The sequence below is a fragment of the Ziziphus jujuba genome, chromosome 10, assembly GCF_031755915.1.
Source record: "Ziziphus jujuba cultivar Dongzao chromosome 10, ASM3175591v1".
In the NCBI taxonomy this organism is placed as follows: Eukaryota; Viridiplantae; Streptophyta; class Magnoliopsida; order Rosales; family Rhamnaceae; genus Ziziphus; species Ziziphus jujuba.
In genome coordinates, this window is record NC_083388.1 from 19,869,086 (window position 1) to 19,881,632 (window position 12,547).

Consider the following 12,547-nt stretch of genomic DNA (forward strand, 5'->3'; position numbering starts at 1 on the left):
TTTATATATTGATTTTTAATATATATATATATATATATATATTTTTTTTACATTTTCATATCCTAAATTTCAAATCAAATTGTAAATTGTAATTCTAAACTAAACATTTATCTCCGTTGTTGCCCACCACCAATCCATCACCATAATATATATATATATATATTTTTACATCCCCATCATATATATTTATGTATATATATATATCTATATATATTGTATTCAATTGTTACTTATATATATATATATATATAAATGTTTAAATATAATTTATTGCTAATTTTATTGTTTTGATCTTTGTAGAGCTTACATAATTAATTAAAATTAGTAAACCTGTAAATGTTGATTGATTTATGATTTACCAAATTTTAAGGTTAAAAAAAAAATTATGCATTCATTATTGAGTGAATGAATTTTGATGAATGTATTATTTTATATTATTTATTCTAACAATTTTAATTTGATTTTATAGGAGTGAGATGATGACATTAATGTTTGCTACTTAATAAGTGCATGATGTGTATCATTTGCTATATTTTCTTTTTTATTTTTCATTGTAAACTATGTTGTATTATTTTAATTGTATTTTATATTTGGATAATTATAATTTATTATTTATATTTTATATTTGAAAATTTTTTATTTGTATTATATATTTATAAATTAGTAAGTTTCAAACCGATCAACCATTCCAAACCAAATCGATCATAAATGGTTTGATTTGGTTTGGATTTAATGCTTTAATGGTTTGATTTGGATTCTAAATTAGAAAAACCGATATATACAGATTATATTATATTTCGGTTCAAAATCGAACCAACCCAATCCATACCCAACACTAATTCTAACAATAAAATCTTCAGTTTATTTATTTATTTTTATAAAACAATAAAAAAAAAACAAACTTTGTATATATGTTTATGATGGTTTTTTTTTTTTTTTAATGTCATGAAAATTCTAACTCAGAAATATTATTGGTAAGAGAAACATAATTATTTAACTCTACATCTTATTACATTAAAAAAAAAATGATGTGTAAAAATGTTGATTAAGCCCCAAGTGATTATCCATGTAAAAAGCGTTTTGTTTATTTATTTATTTTCTGATAACAAAATTTTAAATTTGTCATAACATGGAACTTCAAAGAATGGACTATTTCCAAGTATTGAGCCAAAGCTCATCACCATCACATAAAAGCAGAGGAAGATATTGGAAATGAAAATGAAGCCCAGTTGAAGAATTTGACCAAAATACTTTCTTTTAGGAGAGAACCAATATTTATCATTGAGGAAAGCTTGTAGCTTCATACAGTAAACATAGTCACTGCTTCTAAACAGCCCATCTGGGCTTTGGAGGCTACAATGTAATATAGAAATGGCTCTCAGAAAACTACTACCTGCGGCAGCTCTTTCCCATCCCATCCAGCCAATGATTCGGAACTCCCTCCAGAACTCCACCGCCCAATTAAGCAAACCCTTTTTGCCCATAGAGCCATCCATTTTAACCACAAATCTTATCAAGTCTTGTTTTCAAATGGGTTTAATCGAAGAGGCGCGTACTATGTTCGACGAAATGAGTGAGAGAGACGTGGTTGCATGGACTGCCATGGTTGAAGGGTACACTTCTTGCAACCACCACAGCCTTTCATTGGTTGTGTTCTGTGAGATGGTGAGGAATGAAGTGGTCCCCAATGCATTTACTTTCTCTAGTGTTCTTAAGGCTTGTAAGGGCATGAAATCTCTTTCATGTGGGGCATTAGTTCATGGGTTGGTTATCAAGCATGGTGTGGACGGTTCCATTTACGTGGATAATGCCCTCATGGACGTTTATGCTACCACTTGTGCTACCATGGACGATGCGTGCATGGTTTTTCAGGATATCCATGCAAAAAATGCTGTTTCGTGGACTACTTTGATCACTGGCTTCACCCATAGAGGCGATGGCTATCGTGGGCTTCGAGTTTTTCAGCAAATGTTACTGGTAATTGGCTGAGAAAACTTGACTTTTGTAACAATGTTTTCATTTCTAAAGAGTTCATTTATTAATCAGCATGTAAGGATGTTTTTACAGCTAATTTTTATAAAGGAAATCCACTTTAAAAAAGAAGGATTTCATTTAAGTAAGAATTCAGAATAAACAATTTTCTGCCATATTTAAAATTCTTGAATGTCTTGGCAAACAGGAGGAAGCAGAAGTGACCCCATTTAGCTTTTCAATTGCAGTTAGAGCTTGTGCCTCAACTGGCTTGCAAGCTACTGGAAAGCAAATTCATGCAGCAGTTGTCAAATGTGGGTTTCAGTGTAACCTTCCTGTAACGAATTCCCTACTGGACATGTATTGCAGATTTGGTTGTTTGATGGAGGCAAATCAATACTTCTGTGAAATGACTCAAAAAGACTTGATCACTTGGAACACCCTAATAGCTGGATATGAGAGAATGGAATCTAGTAGGTGTCTCCACATATTTTCAAAAATGGAGTCAGAAGGCTTTAGTCCAAATTGCTTCACATTTACCAGTTTGATAGCTGCCTGTGCTAACTTAGCACTTTTGGCCTGTGGACAACAGGTTCATGGTGGGAGTGTAAGGAGAGGCCTTAACCGAAACGTGGAATTGGCCAATGCTCTTATTGATATGTATGCCAAGAGTGGAAATATAGCTGACTCTTACAAAATTTTTATTGAAATGTCACATAAAAGTTTGGAATCTTGGACTTCCATGATGATTGGCTATGGTGCCCATGGCTATGGAAAAGAGGCCATTGAATTGTTTAATGAAATGGTGAGATCAGGTATTAGACCTGATCAAGTAGTTTTTATGGGAGTTCTGAGTGCTTGCAGCCATGCTGGCCTTGTTGATGAAGGCTTGAGTTATTTTGAATCTATGCTGGTTAAGTATAATGTTATTCCTGACCAGGAGATTTATATGTGTGTAGTAGATTTGCTCGGTCGAGCTGGGAGAGTTGAGGAAGCATATAAATTGATAGAGAGTATGCCATTTAAGCCTGATGAGTCTGTTTGGAATACACTTCTTGGATCTTGCAAAGCACATAAGCTTCCACACTTGGGCAAACTGGCTGGTAAAAGGGTGTTGGATTTGAGGCCAAATACTGTGGAAACTTATCTGATGCTGTCAAACATTTATGCAACTGAAGGTAAGTGGGGTGAATTTGCAAATATGAGGAAGTTGATGAAAGGTATGGGGAATAAGAAAGAGGTAGGAAGAAGTTGGATTGAGGTAAGAAACCAGGTTTATAGTTTTGTTGTTGGAGATGAGATGGGTTCTCATACAGCGTGGGTGTATGCTGTTTTGGAACTTCTTATTCAGCATATAAAAGAGGCAGGGTACGTACCTGATTTAGATTGTTTAATTCATGACCAACAAGATGGAACTTGAAGAGAAGCCAATGCCATATGATATAAAGTGAAAGGTTTCTTGGAAAGTCATCTTGTTGTCTCTAATGTCATGCAAACACCAGAAGTTGGACAACTAGAAAGAGAAGAGGAAAAATTCATTTTTGAGGGCCTTTTTGACAAGTCGTGTAATTTTCGTGCTTATTTAAAGAGATACTAAAGGAAAAATGAAGTGGAGAAAACATGCATTTTTTTTCCATGTAGCATATCATTTCCCGAGAATGGTTAACCACGTTAGATTTGGAGCCATTATGGGGATAAAACAAAATATGGGGAAAGAAAATTGAAGGGTAAGATCCCACCCTGCAGAGGCATTATTTGTATATTTAAAAATTCATTTGGAAACCTTAATCTATTAACCCAGTGAGAATATAAGATGAAACAGGTTTTACTTGATTGACTGCTTTTGACATGTGTTCCCATTTTCCCCATACAACATCAAAGTTGCTTACTTTTCGGTGTCATTGGTCTGCTCGAAGATTATAATAGCTGTATTGTTTCTAAAGCTTTCTGCAGGGGCCCTCAGATTATATTTGATGGGAGGGAGTTCAATAAAACTTTGAACCGATTAATCAAGGAAAAATTTTCATCTTATATGTAATGCAAAGAAAGAAGAGATCAAACAATTGTTTCCGAGAAGAACGAGATTCAAATAAATTGATTTTTTCTGAAGAGCAATACATCCAAACAAAGTATTGGGAAAGTCATTTATAACGCCTTGGAATACAATAAAGTAATTTGATTTGCATGCTTTTTTCCAAAACTTTTTAATCCAATCTGTACAAGGCAAGGGTCTGTTAGGTTGTTTATGTATTCTACCCTACTACCAATAATCTCGGCAAGAACAAGATCCCTGCTTAAAATGGTGAAAGCGATGCCGATCCCTTATCACAATCACTCGTCCAAAAGCTTTTGAGATGAACTTTGCTGCTGTATGACAATCATTACATATCCTCAAATTCTTCATAATCCTTATTGGAGTTGGTGCACTAGTAGTGATAAGCCCAAAGGCAACAGCAAGCTTCTCACTGTGTCTAAAAAGAGCAGTTTCCTTCTCTTCTTCATCAATGTCAAGGGAAACCTCATTAGTGTCTGGTGTGTAACCTTCCATCCTCAATTTCTTAGCTATTTCATCCAATTGATCCTCAATCTCATTTATCAAAGGGTGTGCCTTATCTCCTGCAAGAAATTCATGAACCACTCCATTTGCTTCAATCATGCTACAACCTGGGTTCTTCACCACCCCATGCTGCATCATCATTCCCCTGATTTGGAGAACATCATCCCAATTACCTCTTGAAGCATATAAGTTGGATAACAACACATGGAACCCATCATGGTCAGGCTCAAGCTCGATGAGCCTTCTTCCTATCCTCTCCCCCATATCATGGTTATTGTATTTCTTACAAGCCCCAAGCAAAGCGCCCCAAGTAGCAACATCAGGTGCAATAGGCATACTCTCGATGAGTTCCTCTGCCTCTTTGAGCATGCCAGCCCGCCCTAAAAGGTCAACCATGCATCCATAATGCTTAACATTTGGTTCGATTTTGTATTCTCGAGTCATTGAATCAAACTGTTCACGGCCCTCATCTACTAAGCCCATGTGCCGACAAGCTCCAAGAACTGCAACAAAGGTTATCTCATTAGGCACTACACCAGATGCCTTCATCTCAGAAAAAATGTCAAGTGACTTCTCTACAAACCCATTCATTGCCAACCCAAGAATGAGAGCATTCCAAGTAGAAGTTCCCTTCTCTGCCATCTCATGAAAAACTTCTAATGCATTTTCCATACATCCACATTTCATGTACATGTCCACTAGTGTTGTACCCAAAATTCTGTTTATCTTCAGAACATTTTTCCTTATATAAGCATGAACCCATTTTCCTAGGTCAAGGGCAGCCAAATGAGTGCAAGCTGAGATCACACTTACCAAAGTAGTCTCATCTGGTCTAATTCCAGAAAACTGCATCTCCTGGAATAACGCCAGAGTTTCAGAGAAGCGGTCATGTTGAGCATAACCTGATATCATCACACTCCATGAGACAACATCCTTCTTGGGCATGGATTCAAACAATGCCTTGGCATTTTCTATCCATCCGCATTTCATGTATCCCGATATCATAGAGTTCCAAGTAATCTGGTCCAAGTGGCAAGCTGCATTGAACAGATTTTGGGCAGATATTATTTCCCCACTACTTGAATACATGTGAATCAGAGCATTTTGAAGGTTAACATAAGATTCAATTCCAATTTTCACAACCAAGCTGTGGATCAATTTCCCTACCTTGACAGCCGATAAATGTGCACATGCAGAAAGAACAGTCACAACCACAACCTCATCCACCATAATTCCATTAGCATTCATTTCAATGAACATATCCAAAGCCTCCTCATACATCTCGTTTTGCTCATAACATGAAATCAATGCACTCCAAGAAACCATGTCTTTCTCAGGCATTTCGTTAAATAGCTGATGAGCCTCTTCCACCATACCTGTCTTACCAAACAGCACAATCATAGAATTTGAAGCTATAGTGTTCTTTTCTTGCATCAGATAGTAAATAAATTTTGCCTCTTCCACATCAGCCATTTGAATATACCCTGCCAAAATCGAATTCCATGAAACCGAGTCCAACACGGGACTTTCATCAAAGACCTTGCGTGCATCAGCCATGTTTTCACAAACTGCATACATGTTAATCAATGTGTTCTGAACATAAACATCTGAATCAAAGCCCATTTTGAATACATGATTATGCATCTGTTTCCCGTCAAATTGAGATAACCGAATAGCGCATGCTTGAACTAGAATTGGGTATGTATAATTGTCAGGACCCAAGTTTCTATCCAACAGAAATTTGTAGAAAGATATAGCCTTTTGAGGACAGTTTCTTTGTACATATGCTTTCATCATAGTATTACAAATGAACCCATTTGAGTTCTCAATGAGATTGAAGATTTGGAAGGAATAATCAACATGGATGAATGGTAAGTCAGTGGAGAACTTGAGAAGTCTGCTTGCAGCAAATGTATCTTTGATGAACCCAGTGAAGATCATTTGAGAAAGTATTTGCTTGAATTCCTTGAAATTTTGACATTGCTGCAAGTGGGTTTCTAAGACAGAGAGGTTTATAGTCGCTTTGTAGATGGGTTTGTTAACCAAAATTGATGCTTTTTGCGTTGGGTTCAAAAATCGTCTTGTAGCTGAGGAAAGATGCTTCAATTGGACCAAACTCATAGATAGAGAGGACGTTTTGGAAATTAGCAAAGTTTTAAAAATGCAAGTTTTTAAATGGTTTTGAACGAAAAGCATATGAACTTCTGCACATAACGAACATACATCATGGATGCATCATGGCTCATGCACACATGCATATGCTTTGTCTTTTCAGTTCTCTCTGCGCTTTATGTATTCTCTGGTTTCACTTTCCCCAACCTTTTTCAATGTCATTTATTCTCTGAGCGTTGTCGAATTTTTGTCCCAAAAAAACAAAACCCATTCAAAATTACTCCTTTTTTTTTTTTTTTCTTTTAATGCATTCAAAATTCCCCTCCATAGAAGAAACGCTATAAAGTCAATTTAACTTTATTTATTAAAAAAAAAAAAAAAAAAAAAAACCAGCTTCCAAAAGACCTTAAACACCCCTTAAATCACAATGCCACCAAAACCCAATCCCAAACAAATCTCTAATCCCAAAACCAGCTTCTTCAAGCCTGGCTCAACCGTCGAGGTCAGTTCGGACGAGCCCGGCTTCAGTGGATCATTCTACTTGGGCACCATTGTATGCCCATCTGGGTCTGACTCATTCTTGGTCCAGTACAAAACCCTTGTGACCGACTCCTCTGAAGGGTCCAAACCCTTGAGGGAAGTGGTGCCTCTTCCTCAGCTGCGACCCCCACCTCCATCGACGGCCAAATGGGATTTCAGAGTGGGCGATGAGGTCGAAGCAAATTACAATGATGGGTGGTGGGAAGGCGTGGTGACCGACGTTTTGGGAAACGGGAAGTTTTCCGTCTTCTTTCGAGCTTCTGAGGATCAGATTGAGTTTTCCAAGGAGGATTTGAGGCTTCACTTCAAATGGGTCAATGGAAAATGGGTTCCACCAGTTGAAGACAATGAAAATGAAGAGGGAAAGGTGGCAAAATTTTATTTTATTTTTTTGACCTTTAATCGTCTTGTTTGTTATTGTTATTCTTTTGTATTATTCTGGTTCTATTGCTCGCCTTGTTTGTTCAAAGAATCTATTTTCAACGCTTGAAATTTGCTTTATGGAGTGTAGGAATAAATTAAAAAAGGGGATTCTAAAAGCTATAGAAGAATATGAATCGGTAGGAAACATTTACAACCAAATCCTACATGTTCTTTTTATATCCATAGAAGTTGCTGTGAAGGTTGATATATTGACTGTAACTTAACACACAAAATGGAAATTGCTCTGTTTTTAATCCCGTTATAATCGAATTTTAACATGTTTTAGGCAAAATGCAGATTCGTGGCTGAAACAAGATGGGAATCTATGTTAGTTTAATAGTCCGTATTTTGTTTGGCTTTCCATCCGTGGCAGATGGGAGGGGTGCTTTGTATTTTGGAAAAACTATCACAGGAAACCTATTGCATGTGGTTTTGTTCATGCTGCTGATTGGACTATTTTTATTGGTGGATTTATATGCTTGGACTATTACCTTGTGGTGGAAATGATAATTTGGCTTTATCTGTTATTTCTTTTCATTCAAAACTAATTCTGTGCTCCAGTGATCCAGCAATGGCGGTTGAGTTTGAGAGTCCGAGAACGATTCATTCGTTGAGAGTTTATTATGATGATGCATTGTATTTCCGACATAGATTAGAGCTATATATCCATCTGCTATTGAGTTTGTCGAGATGGAGGCATTGTCCTTTTTCTCTTTCTGTTTCCCAGTTTTCCTGTTTTTGTTTTGCTTTTGCCCTGGAAGTCAGCAAGTAACAAGAATTAATAAGTCCTCTGATTATTTGCATAGTCAAATGTCTTAATGCAACGCCTAACAAGATCTTTAAGAACAGAAGATTTATTTCTTCCTCATTATCATAGACTGCCTTTATTATTATTATTATTTTATTTTTATTTTATTTTGGGTTAAAACTCGATTATTTTTCCTGGTGGTCATCTAAACATGCTCATAATTCACAAGCTCAACTTCCCATGAACTGCAGAAAGTTCCAACAGCAAAAGAGTGTGGCAAAGAAACTAGAGAAGAGATGTTTAGCAAGGGGACTGTGGTTGAGGTAAGCAGTGATGAAGATGGTTTTCGAGGTGCTTGGTTTATAGCAACTGTATTGGAAGCTGCAGGGAACGACAAGTTCCTTGTCGAGTACCAAAGCTTGACAACAGATGATGATTCAGAGTTTGTGAAGGAAGAAATAGATATACTGCACATAAGACCTTGTCCACCAGAGGAGATTGTTGTTGATAGCTTCAATTTGCTTGATGAAGTTGATGCTTTGTACAATGATGGCTGGTGGTTGGGTGTGATCTCAAAGGTTCTTAGTGGCTCAAGGTATATAGTATACTTCAGGGGTACTGAGGAGGAGCTTGAATTTCATCATTCTGAGTTGAGACTACACCAGGACTGGATTGGTGGCAAATGGGTTATGGCTTCTCGGGTATGTTTCTATAACTTTTTGTAATTTCTCTTCGAGTTGAGACTTTTTGACAATAAAAAACCAAGGTAAATGTTGAACCATTGTTAAGAATAGCTCCATTTTCCAAAAGATGGAAAATGGCTGCATTATTTTTAGCTGAAAGCAAATTCTTTAGATTCTTTTATACTTGGCATAGTCTTATATCAAAAGAAGCTTTTGCCAGAAACCGGCTGTGTATGGAAGATAGGAAATAACAAAATGGGAAAAGATGTTGACCAAATTTTGAATGAAATGGGGAAAAAAGAAAAAAAGCCTTGCCTGCTGGCAGCTGGTTGGTATTTGTTGTTTAGTTCCTGAACTAGGTGAATCCTAGCCTAGAACTTGAATAAAAAGGGCTTGACAAAATTGTTCATGAATGCATAAATACTTCATGACAGTTCTTCGGTCAGTTGCTAACCACTCAAAACATGCCTTGGTTTCTATCAGTGTCTTATTTCCTTCTATAATATCAGTTTCATATGTGGAAGATAGATGTTAGCACAACCGATCGTTTTCCTGATTAGCAAACCAAATATTTTGTTGCTTTGGTTCAAATATTACTGATTGTGAATCATTTGCAGGCTTTTTAAGTTGTGATTGCAGGAGAAAGTGAACTGAGAGATTTGGTAGAGTTTGTCTCTTAGACAACCCGATATGGAAAACAGCTAATGATCATCGTTAATTTTTTTGTACCATAACTAGAGCTCTTTGGATGTAAATTCTACATTTCTACTGCTTTTTTTATTTTTTTTTAACGCACAGTATAACTTGGCCACTTATTGTACGGATCATATTGGAGACCAGAATTAGATACAGATGATTTTATCTTCTAAATTATTCCAAGATAACATAGTACGATTGTTTCTTTTTCAAAACAATGTATAACTTATAGTATGTCTTAAATGGGATATCTCGTTCGTACTAGAAGATAGAACTTGCAAAAGGTTTTGGTTCAAAGTCAAAAACTTGAATTGGGTTTTACTCGAAAACGGCAGTCAACAGTACTAAAAGGTGACAATTGAGCCATTATTTCAACGCACTCTGTTCCACACAGCCATTTATTATTAAAAACTGTCCGTTTTCGACAGAGCTCTGTTCGTCACTCTCAGACGATCAGGAAATAGGGTGGTTCACCCAATTAAACTTGTAACGCTGAACTACTAGATATTTCTGGTCCTTGGTTAGGAGGTCCCATTCTTGGGTAATTTTTTAAATACTTTTTAATCTCTCACTTAAAGGTTATTTTTGCCTTGATAATTATATCAAGAAACGCGGTGACTTAGTGAAGTGTAATTGCTCTATAAGAAGAAAAGCAAACACAGGCAATTTTGAAGCGCTCCTTGGAAAGGTAAAGACAAACATTGAAAGGTATAGACAGCAAATTATGAAAAAGACAAGTCAATGATGTGATCTCATTTTTTTTTTTTCCGCCCTTTTTGCCCCAAGATGCAGCTTCTACTTCTTTGTGCAAAAATCTAAGCATGATCTTATATTTATAAAATATATAATCAGCTGAAAATACCAAATTCTTATGTAGCGAGTTCATCTTTTTTGACTGATTAGAGATCTCTGACTAACAACCAGGCCACAATTTTCAATAAATTAAAGTAGACCATGAAACACTATTTATTATTTCATTAAAAGATAGAACTACTAGAAGGATTCAAAAGCATCAAACAGCAACAGAAGAAAATTAAAAAACTTTTAAAAATAGAGAAAGAGCTTCTAAATGCTTCTTCTTCTTCTTCGGGTAAACACTAAAACTTATCTTGAAATTTAGACCTCCTTGACCTCCACAGCACCACTGACACCCTTCACTTCCTGGTTTTCCTTAACATCCTTAACAGGCTCTTCAACCTCAAAAGCTGAAACAGGGAAAGACCTTGAAAGCCCAGAAGGGGTTTTGAAAGTGATCTTCCCAGTTGGAGGATCATCCACATAAATGTCGCTGAGTGTAATCCAAACCAGGAGCTCCTTGGTCTTGACCCCAGTTAGCTTCTTGATCTTGTTTTGCTCCACATAGGCTGTGACCTCAGGTGCATAAGAAACCAGCTTCCCAATCTTGTCAAACTTGTGGGTATGGCTCTTCTTTTGCTTCATCCACACAAAGCCAGTCTCTTTCACATACCCACATTCCTCCATGTCTTTCAATGGCAAAAGCCCATTTGGGAGCCCAATTTCTTTGAGCAAGAGCTTTGATTTCTCTTGGCAAAGATCATCTCCATGGTAGAGCTCATCAGCTTTGGCCTTGTTCTCTTCTGTCACTAGAGACATATTTTCCTCACAACCACTTTTTTCTTTTTTTGGGACTAGGGAAATTTCTTTTCTTTTCTTTTTCTCTCAACCTTTTCAATATCCTTAGCTTGCAAGAAAATGGATAGAAAAGAAAAAGCATTGAAAAACTAGAAAATGGTGTGGGGTTCATATAGTTGCCAAGCTCAAAACTTGCCCTTGTTTTTTCTGAAATATTTCCAAATTGCCTTTCCCATTTGCCCTTGGGTTTCTTTAAAATTACCAAAATGCAACTGGTGTGGGAATTGGGTTTTTTAGGTGAAAGGAATCGAATTATTGATCATCTGTGGGTTTGTTTAGCTCAACTAACTATTTCCCTTCGTTTTTTTTTCTGGGAAATTAATATTTTATTATATTTCGATTTTAGTATTTATTTTTTTTTCCTTTGGGCTCTGGCAAAATGGCAATGGTGTTAGTTAGATGATATTTGGAAGCAAAAGCTAGTTGCAAAATGTTTTCATGGCCGCCCAAAAGAAGCGAGGGCAAAGTGGTAATTCTATGAAGAAGATAGGGGCATACATGCGCGCAATTGTGTGAATTAATGACGCAGTTGGGTATTTATGGCGGAATTAAAGGATGAAGCGGTGGTGTTGAAACACTAGCGAATGGTAGTTTGCCACGTTTCATACAGTTGGCAACTCTAACCTATTTATTGTGCAGGTGGATGTACATTGCTAAAGAAATAGGTGTATGATGATCTGGTAACTGAGTCACCATCGATTTATTTATTTATTTTGTTAAAATTTCATAGATTGAAATCTAGGACTCTATTTAATAATCTCTAATTATCCAATTTAGTTATGTATTTTAATTAATTAGGTCAACGTTAAACACGTTTCCTCCTCAATCGAGAAAAAAAAAAAAAAAACAAACACGTGTCTTCTTTTTATTTTCATTTATTCTTTTATGTTGGAAAGTTTGAATTGTCTAAATATAGATAGATTATTTTCTTTAAATTTGATATAATCATAGATTATATTCTTAAAACTACTACGTCTTTTCTTTGTTTGGCACATTGCTCCAATAACTCTCTCTCTCTCTCTCTCTTTTGGGAAAAATAAAAGAATATTACATTGGTACTAATTATTAAGAGCCAATTCGCTCGTTCCAGAACATATTGTGTAAAAATATATTAGTTTTTTGGTAAATTTCAACGTGGTAAGATTTTTCATTAATAGTTGTTTT

At 36.0% G+C, this 12,547-nt stretch overlaps 4 protein-coding genes across 5 annotated transcripts; 2 read left to right on the plus strand and 2 right to left on the minus strand.

Annotated features, from left to right (window-relative positions):
- The first annotated feature begins 1,105 nt into the window (after positions 1-1,105).
- LOC107407977 (putative pentatricopeptide repeat-containing protein At1g56570) lies at positions 1,106-3,813 on the plus strand. The gene is made up of 2 exons (XM_016015321.4): positions 1,106-1,977; positions 2,180-3,813. Exons 1-2 carry the CDS (start codon positions 1,372-1,374, stop codon positions 3,389-3,391), a joined length of 1,818 nt encoding a protein of 605 aa, XP_015870807.3. The 5' UTR covers positions 1,106-1,371; the 3' UTR covers positions 3,392-3,813.
- A 193-nt stretch (positions 3,814-4,006) lies between these two features.
- Positions 4,007-6,724, minus strand: LOC107407978 (pentatricopeptide repeat-containing protein At1g08070, chloroplastic-like). The gene has a single exon (XM_016015322.3). The coding sequence runs from the start codon at positions 6,722-6,724 to the stop codon at positions 4,232-4,234; it is 2,493 nt and encodes an 830-aa protein (XP_015870808.3). The 3' UTR covers positions 4,007-4,231.
- A 326-nt stretch (positions 6,725-7,050) lies between these two features.
- On the plus strand, positions 7,051-9,918 carry LOC107407979 (protein AGENET DOMAIN (AGD)-CONTAINING P1). 2 transcript variants are annotated; one of them, XM_048468039.2, is made up of 3 exons: positions 7,051-7,547; positions 8,603-9,052; positions 9,652-9,918. In XM_048468039.2, exons 1-3 carry the CDS (start codon positions 7,068-7,070, stop codon positions 9,658-9,660), a joined length of 939 nt encoding a protein of 312 aa, XP_048323996.1. In that variant the 5' UTR covers positions 7,051-7,067; the 3' UTR covers positions 9,661-9,918. The 2 variants fall into 2 exon arrangements, with proteins under 2 accessions (XP_048323996.1, XP_015870809.1); XM_016015323.4 differs by lacking the exon at positions 9,652-9,918 and having other exon boundaries at positions 8,603-9,132.
- A 760-nt stretch (positions 9,919-10,678) lies between these two features.
- LOC107411730 (uncharacterized) lies at positions 10,679-11,468 on the minus strand. The gene has a single exon (XM_016019377.4). It carries the CDS (start codon positions 11,342-11,344, stop codon positions 10,847-10,849), a length of 498 nt encoding a protein of 165 aa, XP_015874863.1. The 5' UTR covers positions 11,345-11,468; the 3' UTR covers positions 10,679-10,846.
- Between the last annotated feature and the right edge of the window lie 1,079 nt (positions 11,469-12,547).